This window comes from Meleagris gallopavo, chromosome 30, assembly GCF_905368555.1.
Source record: "Meleagris gallopavo chromosome 30, MGAL_WU_HG_1.1, whole genome shotgun sequence".
In the NCBI taxonomy this organism is placed as follows: Eukaryota; Metazoa; Chordata; class Aves; order Galliformes; family Phasianidae; genus Meleagris; species Meleagris gallopavo.
In genome coordinates, this window is record NC_139433.1 from 4,803,006 (window position 1) to 4,825,938 (window position 22,933).

General features: G+C 39.6%; 1 protein-coding gene across 4 annotated transcripts in view; it reads right to left on the bottom strand.

The window, feature by feature from the left end:
* The window catches only part of KDM4B (lysine demethylase 4B), a 75,417-nt gene that overhangs the window by 6,590 nt on the left and 45,894 nt on the right, over positions 1-22,933 (bottom strand). For 2 of the 4 annotated variants that reach the window (XM_031557159.2, XM_031557155.2), the window contains 10 exons: positions 19,767-19,936; positions 15,017-15,510; positions 13,796-13,913; positions 10,850-11,028; positions 9,519-9,741; positions 6,875-6,951; positions 6,652-6,707; positions 6,050-6,158; positions 803-988; positions 541-705 (listed from right to left, as the gene is read on the bottom strand). In XM_031557159.2, coding sequence (XP_031413019.2) covers positions 541-705; positions 803-988; positions 6,050-6,158; positions 6,652-6,707; positions 6,875-6,951; positions 9,519-9,741; positions 10,850-11,028; positions 13,796-13,913; positions 15,017-15,510; positions 19,767-19,936 — 1,777 coding nt within the window. Of the gene's footprint in view, positions 1-540; positions 706-802; positions 989-6,049; positions 6,159-6,251; positions 6,399-6,651; positions 6,708-6,874; positions 6,952-9,518; positions 9,742-10,849; positions 11,029-13,795; positions 13,914-15,016; positions 15,511-19,766; positions 19,937-22,933 lie in introns of all 4 variants that reach the window. The other 2 variants (XM_031557158.2, XM_085211591.1) reach the window with 2 other exon arrangements.

A 22,933-nucleotide genomic window follows, 5' to 3' on the forward strand; every position in this document is an offset into this window, starting at 1 on the left:
ACTAGATTTGTGATTAACTAATCTCAAACAAACGAATAAACTGTGAAAAAAGAGAAATAAAACACTTGCACCTTCTGGTGACAGTACTCAGTTCTAGAAAATTTCTCATTACAGATCCCTAATCATCAAATCACCAATGTCAACAAAAACATGAGGGTTGACTTGCTATGTTTCATGTGGTGAATCAATGGCTCAATCAGGAAGAAAAACCATGAGATGACAAATCAGCCTTTTTTATACATTCCTTCTATTAAGCGTATTTCCTATTTTCAACCAGAAGTGCTTACAGACAATCTGCTTCCCCCATGAATCACAGTTGTCAGTTGAAAAACTAGAGATTATTCAACTACAAAACAAACAGGATGCAACTTAAAACAAGCACTGCTTTCTGTTAAGTCCTACACATACAAAAAAAAACCATCTTTGTAAAGGAACAAAATAATGAAATGAAATAAATCATAGAGGAAGGACAGAGATGAAGAACAGCATGAGGTTACACTCATTTATAAACTGTAATAGCCTCCATAGTCAGCTGCTTACAATAATGCTTTCTGGGTAAACGTTGTCACTGTATGACCCATCATCAAAGTTTACTTCATAGAAAGTCTGTGTCGTCATGCCGATCACTTTACATCTGTAGTAGAGTCCATTCCGGTTCTTTGTGATCACAGTCTGCCCAAGGGTCACCTCCCTTCGAAATTGAATCTGCGTGGCAGAGGAAAGGAAGAAATATGCAATTGGAAAAGCTGTGCTAGAAGTGCAGGTGCAGGGAAACAAAAACAAAACCAACCAGCAAACTCACGTTCTGGTTGGCTGCTTTGTGTTTGAAGCAAGTGATGGACACGACGTAGGGCCAGTCATCGGGCTCCATGGGCACGCCAGCAGCATGCGCGCAGGTGACGTGGAAGGAAGTGGAGCAGTGCTCGTAGGAGCACTGGATGCAGGCACCAGACACCTTCTTCATCCGCTTTCGACAGTACACACATTTCTGAGAAGCAAAACAAATCAGCAACATGCAGTAGCATAGCTTTAAGGCAACGTACTGGCACCCTGATGATCGACAGGGTCAGAATTTGTGTATATAGTACAAATGTATACACCATCAGTGTATGCAGCAAAGAAGCCACAACCAAAACTTGGGATGTTTCATGCTGGGGGATCAAGTCTGATACCAGAACTGCCCGTCCAACTACAACCACTTGCCTAGAAGCACTTATAAGCCAAGGAACTACAGCAGGAACCGACGACGTCATTCCCACAAAAATGATGACATCTACCACTAATTCAGTCCTCCAGCACCATACTAACAGTGAGGAGACTTAGACCCAATTTGAGATTGTGTTCACTGGAGGACTGAAAAGGAGGATATGGCAGACAAACACACATCAGTATTATCTAAGAATGGCTGCAATGTAATACTCATCTCCCTTAATATACACAATAGCAGTAATTTCAAGCAGCAGCTGCATCTTCAGAGCTACACTGCAATAAAATAATGCTTTCATTTTCAGAAAGAATGGAACACGGGATAACTATGTAATTCTCTGTTCTATTCAATGGAATGTTACATCTATTGGATCCAACAGAATATCATTTCTTGTAATGGAACAAAATATTATCTGGATTGGTTTTTTTTGTTTTGTTTTTACACAAAAACACATCAACTAAAAATGCTTTACTGGAATTTGTGTCAGATTAGATATGGCAGACAACAGAAAAAATAAAAACATAGTACCAAACATCAGAATTGCAGGAGAAAGTAGTATGAAATCTTCCAGTATTTTAAAATACCTTCTGCAAAGCAGATCTATTCATTAAGCTCATCTAACGAGACAGAACCTAAGAGGAACAGGCAAGCAATTTAAGACATGACTGCTGAAAGCCAGTACTAAGTGTCAATAGGAAAAGATGAACCTCCTCATTCATTCCCTAGGAGCACCAAATTGTTCCCCTCAGAAATACAGATGAGATTTTGGTAGTCCCAATCCAAGGGATTTTACGTTGGACACTTGGTAATATTTCCATGCAACTATTTGCAAATGCCACTCTTAAGCTTTTAAGATCTTAAGCCTGGAGAGTCTGTCACTGATTGATGACAGCTTCTTTACCTTGGCTGAGGCTTCTCAGATGAGGCAAATCAGGGAAATTATCACGCCTGAGATGAACATGCATTTTACTTGTTAGAATGACTTGTGCTACTTCAAATAAATAAAATCCTGAGAGATATCATATACCCGCGAATCTGACTATACATCCCAGTAATTTATTTATTAGAGAAACTATTCCCATATACAAGGAGGAACAGAAGAATGCAATAATTTTTGGTGCCCATTTCTAGATGACCATCTCCAAAGCACACTACATGGGCTTGTTTCAGCCACTGCCCCACTGTCTGACTGATTGCCTCCATCCTCAACCATCCATCCACTGGAATATAAATGTCCCATAATCACATATGATGCAACGCATCACAGTCTTTCCCTCTCTGCAGTGTCTGATGTTAAGTGTGGTCTTTCTTTCCCTCGTTACATCTTCATGGTCTCTCATTTACTTCAGTCCTGTTAATGCACTGTTCAAAGCACACATCATCACAGAACTCATGACCTGAGCTGTAAGATCCCTATGAATGACTGCATCCCATAGGATCAGCAACGCAATATAAGCTGCCTGAGCTCACACAGTCAGTCTATACAGCTCCCAGAAGTACAAATTCACTCTGCTTCCAGATCTGAGCTAACTAAAGAGCGTATCCTCAAAAATATGAACAGTCATAAAGCACTATAAACTACATAATAAATGCAAACAAAGAATTGCCAAATTTCAGAGTTATATTTGTGTTCTCATAGTACACGGGACCCAGGTAAGAGCTACAAAGCTTTGCCAAGGCAAATAAAAACCATTCCTTTTCCAAAGAGTATTTCTTTCTTCCTTCAAAGCAAAACACACAAAAGAAGGGGAGATGCCTTCTTCCTTATTTCTTGCCAGCCAGCCACTCGCCAGCCATGACCCATCCCATGAGGATCTGAAGTAAGTCAAATTCACTTCCTGTGAGTTAAATTAAGTCAGTATGTTTACAACAAAGATTAATTCGGGCTTCTTTACTTACATTAACAAAAGCCAGGAAATTCAAAGTCAGGGCCTTTCTGTTGCCAGAATGTGGGTTGCTTTTTTTTATTTTATTTAATAAGCTATGCCTTTATCATTCTGTAAACCATGTTCAAAAGCCAGATAAGCACTACAGCAAAGTGCACAGCAGGAACACAGCACTGAAAGCAAGTCAATAGCAATGAGATCTCATTATTAAACTGCCAATACCTAATTCTCTCACCAGCAGGGACAACTGCTGATATACAGTGTGCTCAATACTGCTTCTCCAGGGAGTATTAACCCTCAAGCATCAGGAACCTCCCTTTATTGATGCAAACAGGACTCTTCCAAGAGGATTAGCACGCTTTTAATGACACCCGAGCAGCAAACAAATTTCTCACGACAGAGAAGAGAGATACACAAGTGGAATATTGAGAGCAAATACGATCAAAGGATAAAGGAAAATGAGAGCCACAGTGAGACTGAAATGCAGGAGATGTGGAGGGAGTAAGAACGATGAACATCTGGAAGCGTGGGAGATGGGACGTACAAAAGCACAAGTGCTAAGTACTGCAGGGAAGCAGCACGTGCAAGATTAAAGATGTTTTCTGAGGGAAAGAAGATGTGAGAAGGTCTAAAGCCCAGAACAAAAATCTTCAGAATGAATGCACATCAGAGAGTTGGGTCATAGCTGGAGGTAAGGAATGGGCCGTTTCCTGCTTGATGAACACTGCAATTCATTTACTCCACTGAGGAATGACAGCTAATTATTCCAAATTTCCACATCAGAAATAATTTATGCACACGGGCTTGTAATACACCATTAATCAGGAAGCAAGCAAACTGCATTCTTCAAATGATGCAATACCCACCAATGAACTGGTAGGTCTGTGCTGCAAAAGGGAGGCCTGGTGTTAGTCTGTACAACAGGAGATGCTCCTCAAACAGGCCATTGTAACTCCTTGACACATCAGCCCTCTCACAGTAACTTAACGCATTTAAAACAACAATAAATAACAATAATTATCACAGATAGAAGTTTTATCTACTCACTTCAACTAATCTTCACATTATTTCTTCTATATTCTTCAAACTTCTTCAGCAAGAAAAGTCAACTCTAATTTTATCTAGCACTACATCAACAACAAAACCAGATCTAACACCACTGCCTTTCAGTGAGCTTCAGTATGGCTTCCTAGATAAGCCTTTACATCTCAATTATTATTAATCTTTACCTTGTTCATAACACTAAACTGATTTCAAGTTTTAGCTCAAGACAATTTGCTTTCTTTTCCAAAGCAAATGACACTCAGAGGAATTTGATGATCTTTGAGGTCCCTTCCAATCCAACTATGAAAGCTGCATTAAATACGTGGCAACACCAACAACCTATTTTCAACAGACATTGACAGAGCATGCTTCCATTCCATAACAGCATTCATAAGTATGACCAATAGAGCAGAATTATTTCTGTAATCAGTAATTAGGTTAAAAGCCTCCTTCTTACCTCCTAACAGCTACAGCATAAATGGAATACAACACCGAAGAAATTAACAGAACTATAAAGCTTCAACTCAGACATAAAGACATGTAGGAGGTCAGTGAGGCTTTGGGTGGAACAGCCATCAGAGCAGAATGAAGCAGCGAAGTTTTACATTCGCTAATAGGAGCCAGGCTCTATAGGATTGTAAGGTAGCCACAGAAGAACTAAAGAATTAAGACAATGTTTTCTTGTGAGGCTCCATTAAGCAGTACAACTAAGTCTTGTGCAAAAGGATTTTTGGTTCATCGTTACAAGTGCCGGTAATGAAGAGGATGCATGCTGGAAATGTCAGATGATCCATAAAGACCCAGTGCTGTAAGATTTATCACTCTCACACCACGCTGCTCCATCACTCTACTTTAATAATGAATGCTTTTTACATTCACATTTGTGTACAGAAGCCATTTGCACAACAGAAATAACTCTGGAAGCAGACAGATTCCTCCTAATCTCTCACCCAGGCCTGTCTGGGCTGCCTGCACTAAATAGCTGCACAGTGAACAAATATATCAGTGCTAACCAATGTATCACTGCTAACATCACCTTCCCCCATACCACACTCAACTGTTATCCAACTGAATTCAGTACAAAATAAGCAGCAAAAGCATGATTTATTTTGCAATAACACAGTATAGAGATGGAGCATTAACTAACATGAAGATTAATTGCTCAGAGCTAATGAATCATCCATTACTAATCCCTCATATGAAACTACGTGCAGCTAGATAAGAAACTGTAGCTGGACTTTTATTAAGATCTTTGCGGTGTCTCACAGTCATGGTCACAAATAAATGTTTACTGATTTCTACAGTACATTTCTTGATGAGCAAAGAGAAATACTTTAAGGAAAGTTAAAACAAATTAAAGGTGAACTAGTCAGCATACATCAGCTTCTTTCCAGTTACCATCTCCCAGCCCACTCCCTGTCATGCAGTACTTTGTTTGACCCCCACTGTGAGGTGGGGAAATATCCCAGGCTCCATCTAGGGTAAAGAGCACATTCCTAGAGACTAAAGGCACAATGGTTGCTTATATATCAAACACTTAGCAGCTCAAGAACATATCCAAATAATACAGCTCCCTGGTGCATTTTTATAAGGGCATGTAGTGACAAGGGAAATAGCTTTAAACAGGAAGAGGGTAGATTTAGACTAGATATTGGGAAGAAATTCTTTATTGTGAGGGTGGTGAGAAAGTGGAACAGGCTTCTCAGTGAGGTTGTGGATGCCCCTTCCCTGGAAGGATTCAAAACCATGTAGGGTGGCACTTAGAGCAACCTGGTCTAGAGGGAGGCGTCCCTGCCCATAGCAGGAACGTTGGAACTAGATGATCTTAAAGGCCTCTTCCAACCCAAACCATTCTGTGATTCTACGACTTGTAGGGAAAAGAGTGAGAACACCGACAGCAGAAGACACCTACCAGTTTCCATCTTTGCTCTGGAATAGCAGCGATATCCACAGGATGACGCTCTATGACATTGAGAAAACGGGCCTCAGGGACAGCAATAGCACAAATTATATGGACCCACCTGGAAAAAGAGGTAAAGAGGAAACAGAATATACCACTATTTGAAATAAACACTCCAGGGAGCAGTTAACATTTCTCTGACTCCTTCACCTACAGTATCAAGGAATGTTTATGGTGGTGGTTGGCAGCCTTGGCAACATTACTAACTAATTTGTTAATCACTGTTGCCAAGGTAAAGGTCTCTGGAACAATAGGGCTCAATCTTCTTAGGCATTTGATCTTGAATGATACTAAATGTTTTCTAGAAAAAAAAAAAAAACCTTTCACTGAGAAGGAACCAAATTTAAGGGTGTTCAGGGCCACATAACCCCGCAACTGAAAAATCTGGTCCCACCTGTAAGACAGCAGTTACCAAAGTTCACCCTGCAAATTTAGTGAGCAGTTACCTCCACAGTGCCCAAAATTGCTGATACTCTGAGCATCAAACCCAAACTCACAATACCAAATATGAGATGCAATAAGGAAGAACAAAACCATTTAAAAACATTACTTACCGCCCATCAGTGGTCATCTGAAGAGCTCCTCCCCTGAGATTACACAGGCAACATTCCTGTAGTAACAAAACTACTTCAGAGCAGGACTGGAAAGGTCTGCCAGACCTTTCAGAAAAAAAAACAAACAACTATGCCTGGGATGTAAAGGCAGAAAATACCCTCCCACCACCCACCGCTGTGGAAGCATCTCATCAACTCTGTCTCCAGAAGAGTAGATGCTTACCGCTGCCCATGCATTGGCTGAGCATCGTGAGCAAGACCAGCTTTCATTCACCAAATCTGGACGTATTCCATAACAGCCTGAAAGAAATGGAGTTACACACATCAGAGTTCTGCTACTATTTTTGTAGTACTGATTTTTTGCCTGTTCAGTTCACAAACATCTTTGAAATTGGGGGCAGCATTTGAATAACTACAAGGAAAGTCATTCTCAGGGAGTGGACAGAATTTGGACCAACAGGTCTGAGAACAAAACATTAACCTAAAAAAATACACGGAGAAAACCCTGAGTACTTTGATCCTTTAAGCAAGGACTGGAATTACAGTAAAACTACTACTGCTGGACTTCACTTGCACATCAAAACAGTTAAGACTGTTGAATTCAGCAACATCACTTCTGCTAAAGGTTTTCTAAGCAAGAAGAAACAGTAATACCACAACAAAATTAAACACATGCATTTCACATTTAACAGCATTTAAACTGCTTCTAATTTCTGGTTATAGAAAATACTAGAAGCAACTGATTTTACAGGGCATCTATTACTGTACTATGTAAGCACCAGTGTACTTCTCAGCAGCACCGAAACAGGAAAGTGCCATAATGACTACAATAGATACAGTGAAGACACTAAAGCCCTTAGAACTCTGTGACAGGTGTTGAGGCTTGCTACTGAATAATGGCAAAAGACACAGACACTTTTTTTTTTTTTTTTTTTTTTTTTTTTTTTAAGTGTATCTATGTGATTCTACCATGCTTGCAAAGAAAGGCTATTCTGTAGCAGAAAACTAAACATATTTATAAATTGCTGGCCAGCATCCTAGCTAACACAAAGCTCAACGCATGGTCTTTACGCTCTCCTAACAGAAATGAACATAAAACATCAGCTGGACAGTCTCAAATTACTGAATAAAACCTAAAAGAAGTTATTCAGAAAGCACTGAGATTGCCACCATAACTGGATTTATAAAAATTATCCACTTAACCAGACAAACAGTTTGTCAAAAAAGTCAATAATATAGATCCACAGCTGTCTCCCATACGTTAAGTCTCTCTTTATCACATGGCAAACCAAGAAAGCACATTCAACTCAATCCCGAAAACAGGCAGAGGTGATGAATCTTAAAAAACTAACCTGGAAACTGAGCTGCAAGAGAAAACTGACACCCTTAACTGAAATATTGTTGGAGCTCAACAGAGTGTAGAATAGCACTGATTTCTTGCTTCAAATCCACAGGGAGCTGGGCTACAGGATCTGAGGGGAGAAATAGTCAGGGCTACTGAATCCCAGATTCTCCCTTTAACAATGATGGCAAAGGTACAAGAACATATGCTCTTCTCATGGATTTGCCAACACCTTAAAAGCCTAGAAACCTCTGCAAAAGCTTTCTTCTCTGTGTCCTTGCTGTTGTCATAACCTCTCGCTTGGGTTGGGTAAGGGCACTTCTCAATAGCAAGCAAACTGCCAACTAGTTTTACAGCATGCTGTCAGATAAACCTAACGGCAACTGAACACTGCAATCCTGTAATAGAAGCAAATGGATTCTCTGCAGCAAAGTCAAAGGCATATCACAGTTTGGTGGTACAAATAGTGACAAGGAAACAAAGCAGACACTTGAAACCACATCAGACTAGAGCACAGAAGTTAAGCCCTATTCCCAAGGGCAAGGCACAGATAAAACAGAAAGCTCAGTTTCTCTACACAGTGTCTGAGACTGCAGATTAACATCACTTTGACCACATAACTCTCTAACTAAATCAGAGTTTGGCCACTGAAACCATTTTGATAGACTAGTCTATTGAAGACATACGGATGCACAAGATCCAGCATCTCACTAGAGACCACAGTTTGTGGGGGGAAAAAAAAAGAAAAACGGTCACACTCTATCATTTGCTCTTATTAACCACAAGTGAGTGACCATAATCACAGCTGCAGTATGGAAACAGAAGCTGTGCTTTAGTTCTCCAGAAAAGACAGCCAGACTGAGCTGCATGGTGACCTGTGGACTATTAAACTGGAACAACAAAAGTAATTCCAACTATGCAAGTCAAATAGGATTTCCCATCTGTCAAGATCAAACAGCTGAACAGTAATTTGTCACATCTAGTACAAGTGCAAATGCTAACTGGATGTCATACAATCTACAGCAAAGGTACACTCAACGAGGATTAATCAGTTTTTCTTTTAGACAGAACCCAGGGAAACAAACAGACATATGTTCCTTTTTGTAATCAAGTGCCATTCCTACAAATAGTAACTAAGACAGTAATAAAAATATATCTCAGAAACTCCTCTGTGCAATGCAGCCAAATCAACAGAACCAATCCAACCTTTCCTTACCTTAGGCTGCTATTTGAACAAACAAAAACAGTACAATGAGCTGTGTGATTTTGGCTTTACTGTAAAAAAATAAAAGGTAACAAAATGAAGGCTTTTTTATGTGAAGCATAAAAGAATCAGCTATTTGTTTACATTTTATGAATATTTATTGCCAAGAAGGACTCAAATATACACCAATACTAGTACAAGAAAATGAAGAAGTAGAAGTGACAGGAACAGCAAGCATGCCTACAAGGATTACAAATAGAAACAACATAAAAAGAAATTTGAGAGTACCTAAAACACTTCGGTAACAAAGGAAACACTCACTAGCATGAACCTGCAGGCAGCATTTGGCACAGGATATCAAGGAACTGGTTCCATCTTCTCCAATATATGAATTTGAAGGAAGAGGCTCTATGTTTTCTCCACTTGAGGTAAAGCACATCTCTGGGATCAGAGGCTTCGTCTTCTGTCCGCACTTAGAAAGGTGGACAAAAGAGGTGGTCTCCCCTGCAGAGACTGGGACAGCTTCTTTATCCATCTGTAAGGACTTGAAGAGAAAAATCACATCACTCTTCTCTAGTCACAGTTTTAACCTTAAAGTCAAAGCAATACCCTTACAAAAAGGTCATCTCCCATCATCCAGCACCTGACAGCACACAGCACTGATAAGGAACCTAAAGCTGTATCTTCTCATGCATGCTCCCACCCCCCACCTTTTACTCCTCTCTCTTCCTTAGACCTCAACTGGGATTTGCAATTTGTTTAAAAAATCAAGGAAACATTAGAATAATGAGAACCCTTCCATCTCCTTCAGTAAAAATCTAAGGTCCTAAACTGCAGCTGGACACACCAAGGAGAAAACAAAAATTAGTAAAAACAAGGCCTCCCCGCCACTCCCCATGATACCCTCCATCCTTTTGGCATTCTTCTTCCCTTTTCTTTCTGCAAGATTTTCTCTAGGAGAACATTTCAAGCTTTCTGGTAGCAAACCAGAATTAAAAACAACAAATTAAAACATTCTAGCTATATCTGCTTTCCTTACAATCTTTATACAGCAACATTCGGCAATTCTGAATAGATACTTTATTCTCAATATTCAATTGCAGGCTGAGGAGGGTTCTGCTTTTGTCCAAAAAGGCCTCCAACACACACTCACACACACACTCACACTCTCCCTCTCTTCCCTTTTGGCTCTATAGCACACAAGAACAACTCAATACACAACTGGGCAAATAACTAATTTACCTGACAAATTCTGCCTTTCTGCTATAATACATCTCAAAGCATATTGGTAGTTTCAAAAAATGATCCATATGCTTACTGAATAAAGCTTTATTTTGCTGCTTGTTTGCATATATTCAAAAATCCAGGCACGCATCTAAACAAGAGCACTCACAGGCCCAATATGGCACTGCTTCTCTGCATGAAATAGTGTTTGCAGTGCAAAGCTCTGTATGTGCCATTTAAATAATGCAAGCTGAGAAAGCCAGAGAATCCAGAAGAGATAATGGGGAAGGCCTGACTAACTGCCTCAGCCAAATCCAAACACTTGTATGAGACTTGCCACTTTCTTATGAAGATCTGCACTCTAACCTGCACAATCACCATTCAGCACTCAGCACCAACCCATCCATCGGAGCAGTTTCAGGAATTACCTGGTTATATGGGTAAAAGAGGGTACAGACAGCACAGTATGGCTCACTCAGGGCAGCAGCTGCATTGAATTTTCTTTCAGCTGGGAAATTAGGTGCTTTATTCTTCCACTGGAGAGAAAGTAAAGATTTCAAAGCCTCTGGGTCACTCATATCTTCCTCCCCAGAAAATGGAAATGTTTCTAGAAAGAAAAAGTTCCAGTCTTTAGTAGAGGCAAAACATAGCACAGTAGAGTTAGAGTAGATATTTCAACAACACAAGAAGTTGAATGGGAACATGCTTCTTCACACTTCTTCAGGTATGTCTTAAATTCTTCCTTAAATGGATATAATTTTTACTTTATGGTTGGACAGATAGAGCAGAGAGACTGATGACCTCATAAAATCATCCATGAGGAAGAAGAAACAATCAATATTTATTGCCTCCAGAACTCTCCCCACTGTTCTAGCCCTGGAAACCAACAGCATCCTTTAATGAAGCCAAATTCAAAATACATGATGCAAGTGCAAGGAAATCTCCCTTTGCTTTCTACATCGAGGAGCTGTGTCAGACAGCTGTGCATGCAGTGCTTGGTTAGGCTAGCTCCCAATGATGCACACAGTTCAAATATTCATTTTACTTCTCTGCAACTGCTTGACAGCTAATTCCAACAAGTGCACATCACTGAGCCTTCAATTTATATTCATCACCACCTTTTCTTCTGCCAGAGCTTTGATAGGCACTGCTCGTGCTAATTAGTTTGCTAATTCTTTGTTTTTACAAAACCCTTGGTATTTTACAATTAAAGCACCACAAAATCCATTTGTGCCAGTTTGAGGATCCAAGTTTCTTACCACTCATTACTGAGGAGTTCTGAGTCACGATAAGCATTTAAGAAACGTTCAGTGCAAGACTAAATGTAAACTGCTCAAAACATCATCAATCTGCAAAGCACCCAAAGAACACCTTTGATCAGAAGGACTCAAAAACATCTCAGTGGAGCTTTATCCTCAGAGCTCAGTGCTTGAAACCACATTCTCTACTGCTTCACCATTATTTATTGGAAAGAGGCAGTTAATGCTCACCTCTCCACTCCTACATCCCTTATAACATTTTCAAACTTTTACCCAACTAGAAAAGAGGAACTTTCAAGAAAACACAGTCATGTTCACAGCCAAGATTTTGAATTCTCCCTCTAACAAACCTGAAAGTTATTTGTCAGACAATGTGGGATTGTGCTCAATCAATTCTCTTCTGAGATTATGAACAGTTTCATCTTTGTCACACTTAAGTGAAGATCATTTTCTAAAACATTCTCGCTTTCTTGAAACACTTTATTTCTGTGTTGGACCTCACAGATAAACAAGGATGTGCTATACAGTGGTAACTTCAGCTAAACACACTTAGGAGTCTACATCTTGTGTAGGGTGCAGATGGACTTAAAAAGATCAGTGGCCCTGGGTATGCAGATTGATACTCTCAATGCCTTACTTTCAAAGCACAACTCAACACTCACCTCTTAAAAAAATCAAGCACCTTCAAGGAATTTTTGAGACACGAGCCAAAACCAAAGCATACGTTTCTCCAAATTTTAATCAAAGCACATAAGGAGACTTATGGTACCAGTTAAATCAATGAAATTTGACTGGAAACCAACATCGTAATCCATACTGACAGAGCAAGAGAAAAAAGAACAGTCATTACTGTTGCATGTGATCACTGCCTTTGCTCATCCCAGGATTGAGTCTAGGTGAGACTCAGAATTCAGGATGCCTCCTGTGTCTCAAAAGCAAGTTACACACAGAGAGAAAAAGCTAACAATTTGTCTGAAATGAATCTCAGAACAGAATACTGTGTTCCTTTGATTTATATGCTCACTTTCCCTCACTGCAGCCTCCAGATCACCCTTATACCTTAGCCCAGAAAAAGCAAGGAGCGCAGAGAGTTGCTGCTGCTCCCTGTCAGGGAAGAGAAGAATCTGTTTGATCATATTTTGCCCAGTAGTGCTGTAAATCAGTCTCCAAGAAATGCCAGCTTTCAAAGAAAGCTGCTCCTGAGTCAGCCGGGAAAGTCCCCATACACCATCCAACAAGTGAAAACAGTGAAAAGAATCCATCTAATGAGGATCCCTCAGCACAAAAGTTTGTTGCAAGGTCTTCACACCAAAACAAGATAACTAGCCTCAAATGTTTTTTCATTTCACTTGACATTACACATATGCAGGCTATCAGATGCGTCATACCTAGAAAGGGCATGGATAGATGCACGTGCAACCCCTGCCATTGCCAAACAGAAAGCTCTTCTAAAATCAACAGGTATGCTCTCCAAAACAAGAAGTGAACAGGAAATATATTCTGTTATTTCCTTTTGAATGTAAAGTTTTAATTTCCTTGAAAGCTGGGTCTGGCAACTACACCTTCACATACCTGTCCAGTGTGAAAAAGTTTACCATGGGGTTTTCTATATTCTGAGTACTTTATAATGTAGCCAAGATCCAGAAGTGACAAATTACATGCTACAACAGAAGCAAGAGTACAAAATGTTGGATCCTAACATTCGTATAACTCAAAAAGTCCACCAAAAAGTTAGAGTTAACCTTCCCTATACACAGCAGGTCTAATCTCCATCTCCATCTGAGATGCAGAGAACTCACTGTAATGCAGTAGCAGAGAGGCAGCTTTTATGTTGTTATTTTCTGTGAACACTTATTTCCTTTTTTCCAAAATGATACTTCATTCTGTATCCAGGAAAATATATTTCTTGAGAGAATAAAGGGTGGGAGGTGAGAAGGGACACCTCCCAAAGATGTATTTTGTCTCTAGCTGGGTTATCAAACCGGGAACATGCTGTATTTTCTACCAGTTCAGTATAACGCAAAAATTTTCAGGCCATCCAGCTTTGTTTACTGGTTGCAGCAATTCTTCATATGAGACAAGACATACAAGCATTCTCCATGCCTTTGCACTCACCCTCATCACTCGAGGTCTCCTGTTTAACCACTGACAATGGGGAGCGGGTTGGCGGTTTGCCTAATGGGTGACGACGACTTTTCTTTATCTCCATCTTCATTTTTGAGAAAGCAGCAGTCTGTAACAAACCAGAACAAGTTAGATGGGAGCCCCAAAATATCTTGGCAAGCAAAGGCGAGTTTAGGACGAAAGGCAGAATTATTTTCATAAAGAGTTGTTGAATTTACAGTCAACTTTTCATTCTTTTGGCTGGAATCAACAGAGCTTTCCAAGCCAATTACTGTAGTAGGTAAAGCCAAAGTTATTTTAAGATGTCAGGTAAAGATAAACTTCAGCATTTTCTTAAAAATCAGCTCAAAACAGCTTCAAGTTTGCCAGTTCCATTGGCTCATGAGCAGTCTGGTCATTCCCAAAAGCAGCTGGAAAATCTATTATGGAAACTATGCACGGGGCATATATGACCAGAAACATTTTATTAAAACATTACAGTGCATTTTATGACAAATATATTTATATTGAACTGTACCCAATGTCCTATGCACCATCAAACATTGTAAATACTGCATGTATACTGATCACAGCAGCCCACAGTCCTCTTTGGTGAAAGGCACCAAACATCACATGTAAGCTACTTTGTACTAGAAATAGACAGTGCCACGTGTTTTTTGGTTGTTTCCTTTTTCACAGACATGAAGACAAGCAGCAGTGCTAAAGGATTAAAAATGAAATCCACGTACATTTTATGCCACACTGGGGAGAATGGAGATGAAGGTATGGCAGCCCATCACAGGTACAGCACCTTAAGTAATGCTTTTCCTCTTTAGTCTGCATCCATTATGTCTTAGAAACACTATTATGTAAGGAATTCTCATTGTGTGTTGTCACATCAGAAAGGCATATTTCTTCCCCTTGTCCCCCCTCTCCCCCCAATTTCTAATAGTGCTTTGCCATTCCCTTGGCTCTCTCAGCGCCATCATGCAGGAAAGGAGAGCTTTCCAATATTTATCTGTCCTGATGCTAATTCCCAAATATTTTCCTTTCTCCTCTTTTGAAAATTGTTTCCAGCTAAGAAATTGTCAGGGGAAAGAGATGCCTGTAATAGATTTTAGGTCATGAATTGTGTATTTCACAACACTATTCAGGATTCTTGTCACTCCAAGTCTGGTTCTCATCTCATTGCTTAAAACCAGCAAATCCAGTCACCTCCGTGGTCACATATACCTGTAAATCACTGACCTCTGTAGCAATCTCTGTATTTTCTGCTTCTGCACTCTCCTCCTCTTTTACAGGGATTTCCAAAGAGACTGTCTGCTCCCGCCAACCAGGACTCTTCTGAGTCGCAAACTGCTCAAATGCCTGCTGGCAGGACATGTGCTCTTTGTCAAACACCACTTTTTTGGTCCGTGGAACCACATAAAGCATGGGAATGATAGGACGAGGCTTAAAGTCATCTTCCTCAACTGGTGCCTCTGAGGGCTGGACAATGTTGAGGGGGGTGGTCAGCAAGCTCTTGTCTGCTGTGGATGCTGCAGGTGCTGCTGCTGCCTCCTCCTCTGCCTGCTGCTGCTGCACTGCTGGTGGCAGTGGCAGCTGTTGCTGCTGCTGCTGCTGCAGAGGCTGAGATGTTTGCAGGTGGTGCTGGTGCTGATGGAAAAGATGCTTCTTCTTCCTCTCACCTTTTACTTTTGGAGGACGAGCCTTTACTTTGCTGTCACCTGTTTTAAGAAATAGGCAATATTTAGCTTCATATGTCAAGATGTCTGGGCATTTAATTTTTTTTCCCCTTTCAAGCTGGGCTAATATATTACATTACAACATCGTTCTTTCCTTCAAGCAGGCAGACTGAGGGTCCATTCAGTCTTACCACATCGCTGATTTGGAGAAGCCCACTTTAGAAATAAAAGATTCATGTCATTTTGACTTGCCTGAAGGGAAAGCATCTAGGCCCCTAGAAACAGGACAGAGTGCTAAAAAACATACAGTGTATTATATTAGCCCTTTTTATTTTGGTATTTCAGTATCAGTGATCCCAAAATGAGGTATGCAAAACCTTTCATTGGGGTATAGGAAGAAATTACTTTTGGTACCATAAATAAAATAAAACCTACATTTAAAATAGTACTTATTTTCTTTTCTCTTTTTTTTTTTTTTTTTCATTTCTACTTTAATGTATGGTTTGTAATATATACATTTGTGCAGCAATAGATGTATAAGATGTTCAAGGACCGCCCAGAGCAGGATACCCAAGCCCATGACCAGGAGACTTCTGAAGGTCTCCAGGGATGAGAACCCACGTGGCTGTGAAAATAAATACCCTTTTTCAACATATAAAAGTCTCAACAGTTTTGCTTTACAGTTTAATTCTGATCCACACAGCCTAACTTTACAGAAGTAATTAAAATTCCTAGTGTCTCTTCAGTGAGTGCTTCTAGGTTAGGACTGGGGATGCCTTCAGAGCTTGCCTTCATCCCTTTACAATGATGTATGTTCCCTTTACCCAACTCCTTCCTCCCTTAACAAATAAATGTTATCAGCTCACTGAAAGGAGAGCAAATAGATGCTCCACAGACAGATGCAAGTGCTAAATTTGTTTCATAAGAGATTGCAGATGTTATGACTAGACAACTCTACTGCAAAAGGTCATTTCCCCACTAATAGGATGAGGGCTGATGACAACAAAAGACAGAGAAAGCCTATTCATCCTGATAACAAAGCTTTACCAATCCAAACCTACTCAGCCTCCTCCATTAGGGAATAAGCAAAGCCAACCAACCAAACCTGGTAAACAGATGAGCCATCACAAACACAGTAATGTGGTATTTGCAAGAGGAAGGATTTGAAAGTAGAAGGTGAATAATCCCCAGTAAGACAAAGTGCCAAATTCCTGGCTGAAATCTGCCAGTGGACACCAGAATTTGGATATTTCCCAGAATCCGGTCTGACAACTTTATACTAATTTTTACTACTGGAAAAAAAAAAAAAAAAAAAAAGATAAACAAGTCCAGTCCAAATAGTTATTGTAGTACTTGTGCAGGCTGTCTCTCAGATAAACTGGTTTGTTCCATCACAGATAAAAGGAATATTGAATTTCCTTAGAGAAACAACAACATTGAATGAAAGTCAAATTGGATTTTTCCCCAGTTGTACAAAACCAGATCATATTTACTCCCTATACACTCAGCAAACTCTCTACCCAGCAGCAAAACAAATGCCACTCACCAGCTTTATTGACTTCTAAATGAGTAATTGCACAGCAGCTGTCATGCAGAACTTCGTTTAAAAGTTTTTGCACTAAGATGAACAAACTAATTTGCAAGTAAATCTATAAAATCAGCAGAACAACAAAGTGAAACAAAATTCAAAGGCACTTTCTGGCTACCATGAATACTCCTAGAAAGTAAAGTGATCTCTTCAGACAAATCAATATGGAGAATCAGTAGGAGCATAGTCCCTGTCAGCTGGTCTTCCACTGAAGGAGAAAAATGCAAATAGCAGAGCTGATACATGTGGAAAAGAAGAGCAGGATGAGGTTTTCTCATGGTGGAAAAACTTGCTTGTCTGTAGATAGCTTGAAATAACGACAATGAGTTCACTGAAGCTGCAGATATCCAATATCTTTGAGGGAAAGGGTGGTTGATGGGGAAATCAAACTGCTTACTCCGGAGGTTACACCATACCTTTGTGCAATGAGACTATCAAACATTAAAATGGGAATGTCATTTAACGAAACACGCCAGGAAATAACGCACAGCTATATTACAGGAAGCATCTCATTGTTTCTTTTCAAGTGAATTTGGAAGAAAGATGTCCTCTTAAGATATATGAGTTTGTAGCCCAAATCTGCAGGACTATTAATGCATACAGCACAGCTGATAACACCTGTTGACTCACAGATTGTATTTATACTGCTTAGCACACCCAGAGATAAGCAGAGCTCAAAAACTCTCCTTTTTAATTTCAAGTCCCAAGACAACCTGCTAAGAATTCTAAATGCACTAATAGCTCTGTAATAAATTATGAATATAAAGCTGAGTCATAAAGACAAAAAGAAAACACGTTAATGTATCAGGGTGAGAAATCTTGAAATTTATAAATACTCAGCAAGTCCAAATAACAAACATAAAGTGTTAAGACCTACTTCTAAAACTCGTTTTTCTTCCTTCTCAAGGTCATCTCTTCTGATATAAGTGGGAAATCAAACCAATTTCAAGGCAGAGCATAAGAAAAAGGAAGTGATAGAGAGCAGAAAGCTAAATTGCAAAGAATAGAGCCATCAAAAAAGATTCTCTTCTCAATACAAAACTGTGAGACATCATGCAGACAGTAGGATGTAGAAAATTAGAGAATTCAGTGGTATTTAATTGCTGTATTGCATTAAGAAATGTGTATATTTGCTAACATCAAACACTACGCTCCTCAGAAATTGTGCTACAAAGTCTGCTTACAGCAATGCTTTCTGCAATGGTCATGAAAATAAATTTGTCCCTCCTATGCTAATAGTTAAGGAGATCTTAACATGTAGCTTAAGTGAATGATTTAGAAGCTACTCAACTAGAACAGAGTTTTTATTGTTTCTCTGTTACTCTAAGAATCTCAGATCTGTCCTTGTCACTTACCTCGTCTCTCAAGGGATATCAGCATTTTCAGGTCATTTATTACAAGCATTAGCTATTAAACCTGCATAAGAGCTAAGGGCATACAATTTAACACACTGCTGCCACTTCCAAGCTGGAGTACCACAGATTAACAATTCACACTGTGCTACTTTTGCTGTGCACGAGAATGATTTTCAAACTCCTTACCTCCTAAAAAAGTACACTGTCTAGCTAAGAGACCACAGAACTAAAAGACCATCTCAACTCTTTACTCACTGCTTCCACAGATGCTTTAAAATTATCAAGATTCAACAAGCAGCGTGGCATCAGTTTTCTTCAAATGCAAAATAAACAATGGATGTACAACACATGAAAATGAATTCATTAATGTTTATGAAATGTTTGAAAGCACCTCAACAAGAGAGTGCAACATATAAATACCTATCACTTACCCTCGTGCAATAAAAAAAAAAGAACATATCAAAAAGAACCTCCAGCTAAGAACAGACTTTTGGACTAAACACACAGAAGGAACATGTTACACACAAGACAATTCTCTGTCTTTGCAGCAGGCCGTCAGTCATACTTTCCCCCAAGTGACAGAAGTCATGGTGCATTCTAACAAATAGCCTCAAAGAATCGTAGAGACATTGTTTCATTAACGAGGACTGTAATATTATGAAATACGTACACTCTACAGATACTTGAATGTGCAGGGAAAGACTAATGCAGCCTTACCAAAGGTTGCACAAAAACGTGGCCATGGATTCATGGAAAACAGCCCTGTCACTGCAACAGCTTCTATTTCTCTTTGCTTTCTCCCCAACAGCTTGCAACCTGTGATTTTACATGCAAGAAGTCAAAAAGGACTGGGAGATGTCATGGACGGCTCTAAGATGCAACATGCAGCAGCTGTGGATCCCATACAACCTAAGGCTGACCTTACACTCAGTCTGTAAGAAGTGGGGAAAAGGGTGGAAATGGCAAAAAAGATTAATTGCAGAAGGGAATAAACAAATTTTTACTTTCCAGAGGGGGACACAAAATGTATTTATTTGCTACTTCATAAAATACTTTAAAATATTCCACCCCTAAAATATATTTTTACAAAACTGTAATAGTTTTGGCAGAACTTCTAAGCCCTGCCAAGAAATCTATTTGGTTTGAATCCTTAAAGAGAGGGAAAAATCAATTGCTGATGTAAATGATAGCATGTTTCAGTGAGCGTAGACTTAATTCTGGGTAAGTTTTCACTGAAATTTCAACAAAAATAAACAGCAGTAAACAAGCTAATTTACAAACATGTTTTAGAGAAATAGCATGCCCCCAGCAGCTCTTCACTGAGACAATCTGCCATCGCTGAGCAGAGTCCTTACCTTCTCCCTCAACCACTTTGCTTCTGTCTTCTTCCTCTAGGTCTGGCCCTCTTTTCAGTTCCTCTTTCACTTTCACATCTTCCAAGGCAGTTTCAATAGCCATGACATCCCCCAGAGACTTCTGATCCTCTGTTTTATGTCTTCTTGGTTGACTTCTTTTTCTGTGAGACCTAGAAGTAGAGAGGAGCAATTTGACATAAAAGAACAGCCTTCAATATAAAAAATGATCACCAACTAAAAAAACTGAATACAAAACAAAAAGATCTTCTTTGGAAAGAAAACACAAGGTAGCTAACAATAGCTGCAGGGCAAAACAGGTATCTGAAAAGAAACAGATGAACTTCGCATAACACATTTAAGATCCATTCACACCAGCCATTAATGGTTCTAGTTTCTTAAAGATCTTTTTCCACCACTGATAATATAAGCTTGTGAGCTGTAGTTAAAATGGTTTCCATTTTAAATCTATTTTGCTTGTACTTCGAAACATAGATGAGGACTTGTTATGAATCTTTCTTTCTGTCTCCATTCTATCATCTCTTCTCATTCTGTACTTGCTTCCCTTTGGCAAACTGCTGGAAGTCCATGAGCATCTTCCAGCTCTGAAACACTACCACACCACTGACACTTTCTCAAAACAACATCTAATGAGTTCTTATAGAATAATCAATAGACTGAGACTTTTCAGTAGTATAATTCTCAGGGTTCAAGCTCTATGAAGACTAAACTTAAAACAAAACAAAAGGATAGTAATGTGATCAGATTAATACTAACAAACTAATTGTAACAATCAGTGACAATCAGTGTCTCTGAAACAAAAAGATTGCAATAGTCACAATGCAAACAAAAATGCAAAGTCAGAAGGCAGGATACTATATTTTGCTTAGGAGCCATGTCAGAAGCCAAGTACCTACAGAGCCACTTGCTCTTTCCTCAGCAGGACAGGGGACAAAACAGGAACAACAAAAGCATGAAAACTTGCAAGTCCAGACAAAGTCAGTTTAATGGATGAAAGAAAGATGAAAAAATAAAAAAGGTGAAGAGGAAAGCAAAGAAAAGGAAATCACTTACTGCTTCCCACTAGCAGACTGGTGCCCAGCCAGCCCCTGAATAACACCACCTCAGAAACCCAACCCACGCATTGTTCCTCCCCCCAGCCTTTACTCCCGCACAGACACAAGGCGGCATGGAATATCCCTCTGGCCTGTGTAGGCCGTTGTCCCAGTCAGCCTCTTGCCCACTCCAGCCTGCTCACTGGCAGAGATACAGAGCACAAAGGCCCAGACACTGTGCTAATGTTGCTCAGCAGCAACCAAAACATCAGTGCTATCAGCACAGTTTTAGCTACAGTTCCAAGATCACAGCCTCACATGAGGGCTAACTCCGTATCAATCAGTACACACTTTTAAAAGTATCTACCAAATAGCTCCTTCAGAGTTGAGCGCAAACCTACCAAGCTTTCTTTTCCAAGAGACTAATTCAGAAACCTACAATTCTGCAGCGTTCTTAGCAGAGTTGTTTTTTGTTTCTTAAAACTGGATCTTCCATATGGCTTCCTCGTTCCTAGGCCTCTGCATCTATTACCATGTAACAAACTAAAACACTCTCATGCTTCATTCTTATCCATCAGCTTAAATATCTAGAAAAGCTGAAATTCAGTTTCGCATCCCCAGAAACTCAGCTGCTAATTAGATTTGGAGTGCTGCGAAGTTAAGAGTCCTTAATCAGGCAACCATAAAGAAGAAAAAATTCAACCTGAAATGAATGATTAATAGAAAAGAAAGTTGATCCATATGTACAGCAATTTATAATTGCTAGGCTCTAACCATATGGTAGCACTCCAAGTATAGACGTTAACTTTGCACCTGCAAGACATTCATCAGCAAGAACAGACAACTGAACCCAGAAGGATCAACTTTTCTCTTCACCGACATTCAAAGTACAGCGCACCTTCTACAGAGGAGGAAAGTCAAGGTAAGAGGAGAAGACAGACCTCTATGCCTTTACCTCAACAGCTGGAACTTTCCATAGCTGGTAAAACAAAAAAAAGCATTGAAGTAGTATCCAGCGTCAAATGCTCTTTTAAGTAAATGCGTATGGTTTTATTGCCATTGTGTTGGAACACGAGGCAAAATTCGAGTTACAATCCTTTATATTCTCAGTAGATAAAAAGGATGTTTTTAAAGTGCTCTTCTGGCTCTGAAGTTGTGTAAAAATGAACAAAGAAAGAAAGAACGCATCCATTTAAAGAAACTGCTTCCAGGACAACAAGCTGAAGCTGTGCATTTCCAGTGAAGATATTCCGTAACTGAAATAATTTGCATACCAGAAATGGGCTTTTTGTGGACCAGACTTAAGCACTCTCTTGCTGAAGCCATAAAGTAAACACAGTAGAGATTTTCAAGGTATGAATGACCCTAGAATAAAAATAGCATAACTCTTTGTAGAGCTTAATAGCTTTAAGTTTCCAGGAGAGAGAGAAAAAAGCAGCATATGTACTCTTTGAAGTACAGACCACAGAGTGACTTATTTTAAGTAGGTACAACTATGAAGATGTTTGGGATAAGGTGAATCCCATTCCTCCAGCAAAGTCCATCCTTCTGAGAAAAGTCAGCCTTCAAGTCAAATGATGTCCTTCCAAGACATAAGCATAGGAGAGAAACTTCTACTAAGCAGGATTCAACAGCTTGAAACCTGCTCCAGGATAATACTGAAAAAAATCTAGGGACAATGAATAGATTAAAAAAAGTGGCTGGATGTTTTACAGTAGCTCAGGCTGAAATAGAGGAGCTTCTCTGCTAAGCAATAATTTTCAACAGGGAAAATAAACATTGGTGTTATGTGTGCAAACAGTAAATAAATCTATAGGAAGTATTCCCATAGACTCCAAATTTCCAGACATGGAAGAAAAAGACTAAGGGGCACAGTTCAGAGAGTCATAGCCCAAAGAGCATAAATCACACCTGCTGAGTCTCAGATCACCCTGCTTTTCCTGAAATTCACAACAGAAAAAAGAAATGAAAACATTTCAGGAAAACAACCTCTGAAGTGAAGCACTATTGCTGAGGTCTGTTATCTGCCAAAATATCTACTTTATTTTTATGAGCATGTCTTTAAAGGACAACATGCTTTTCCTTTTCAGCATTCACAGAATAGGGGACCAATCC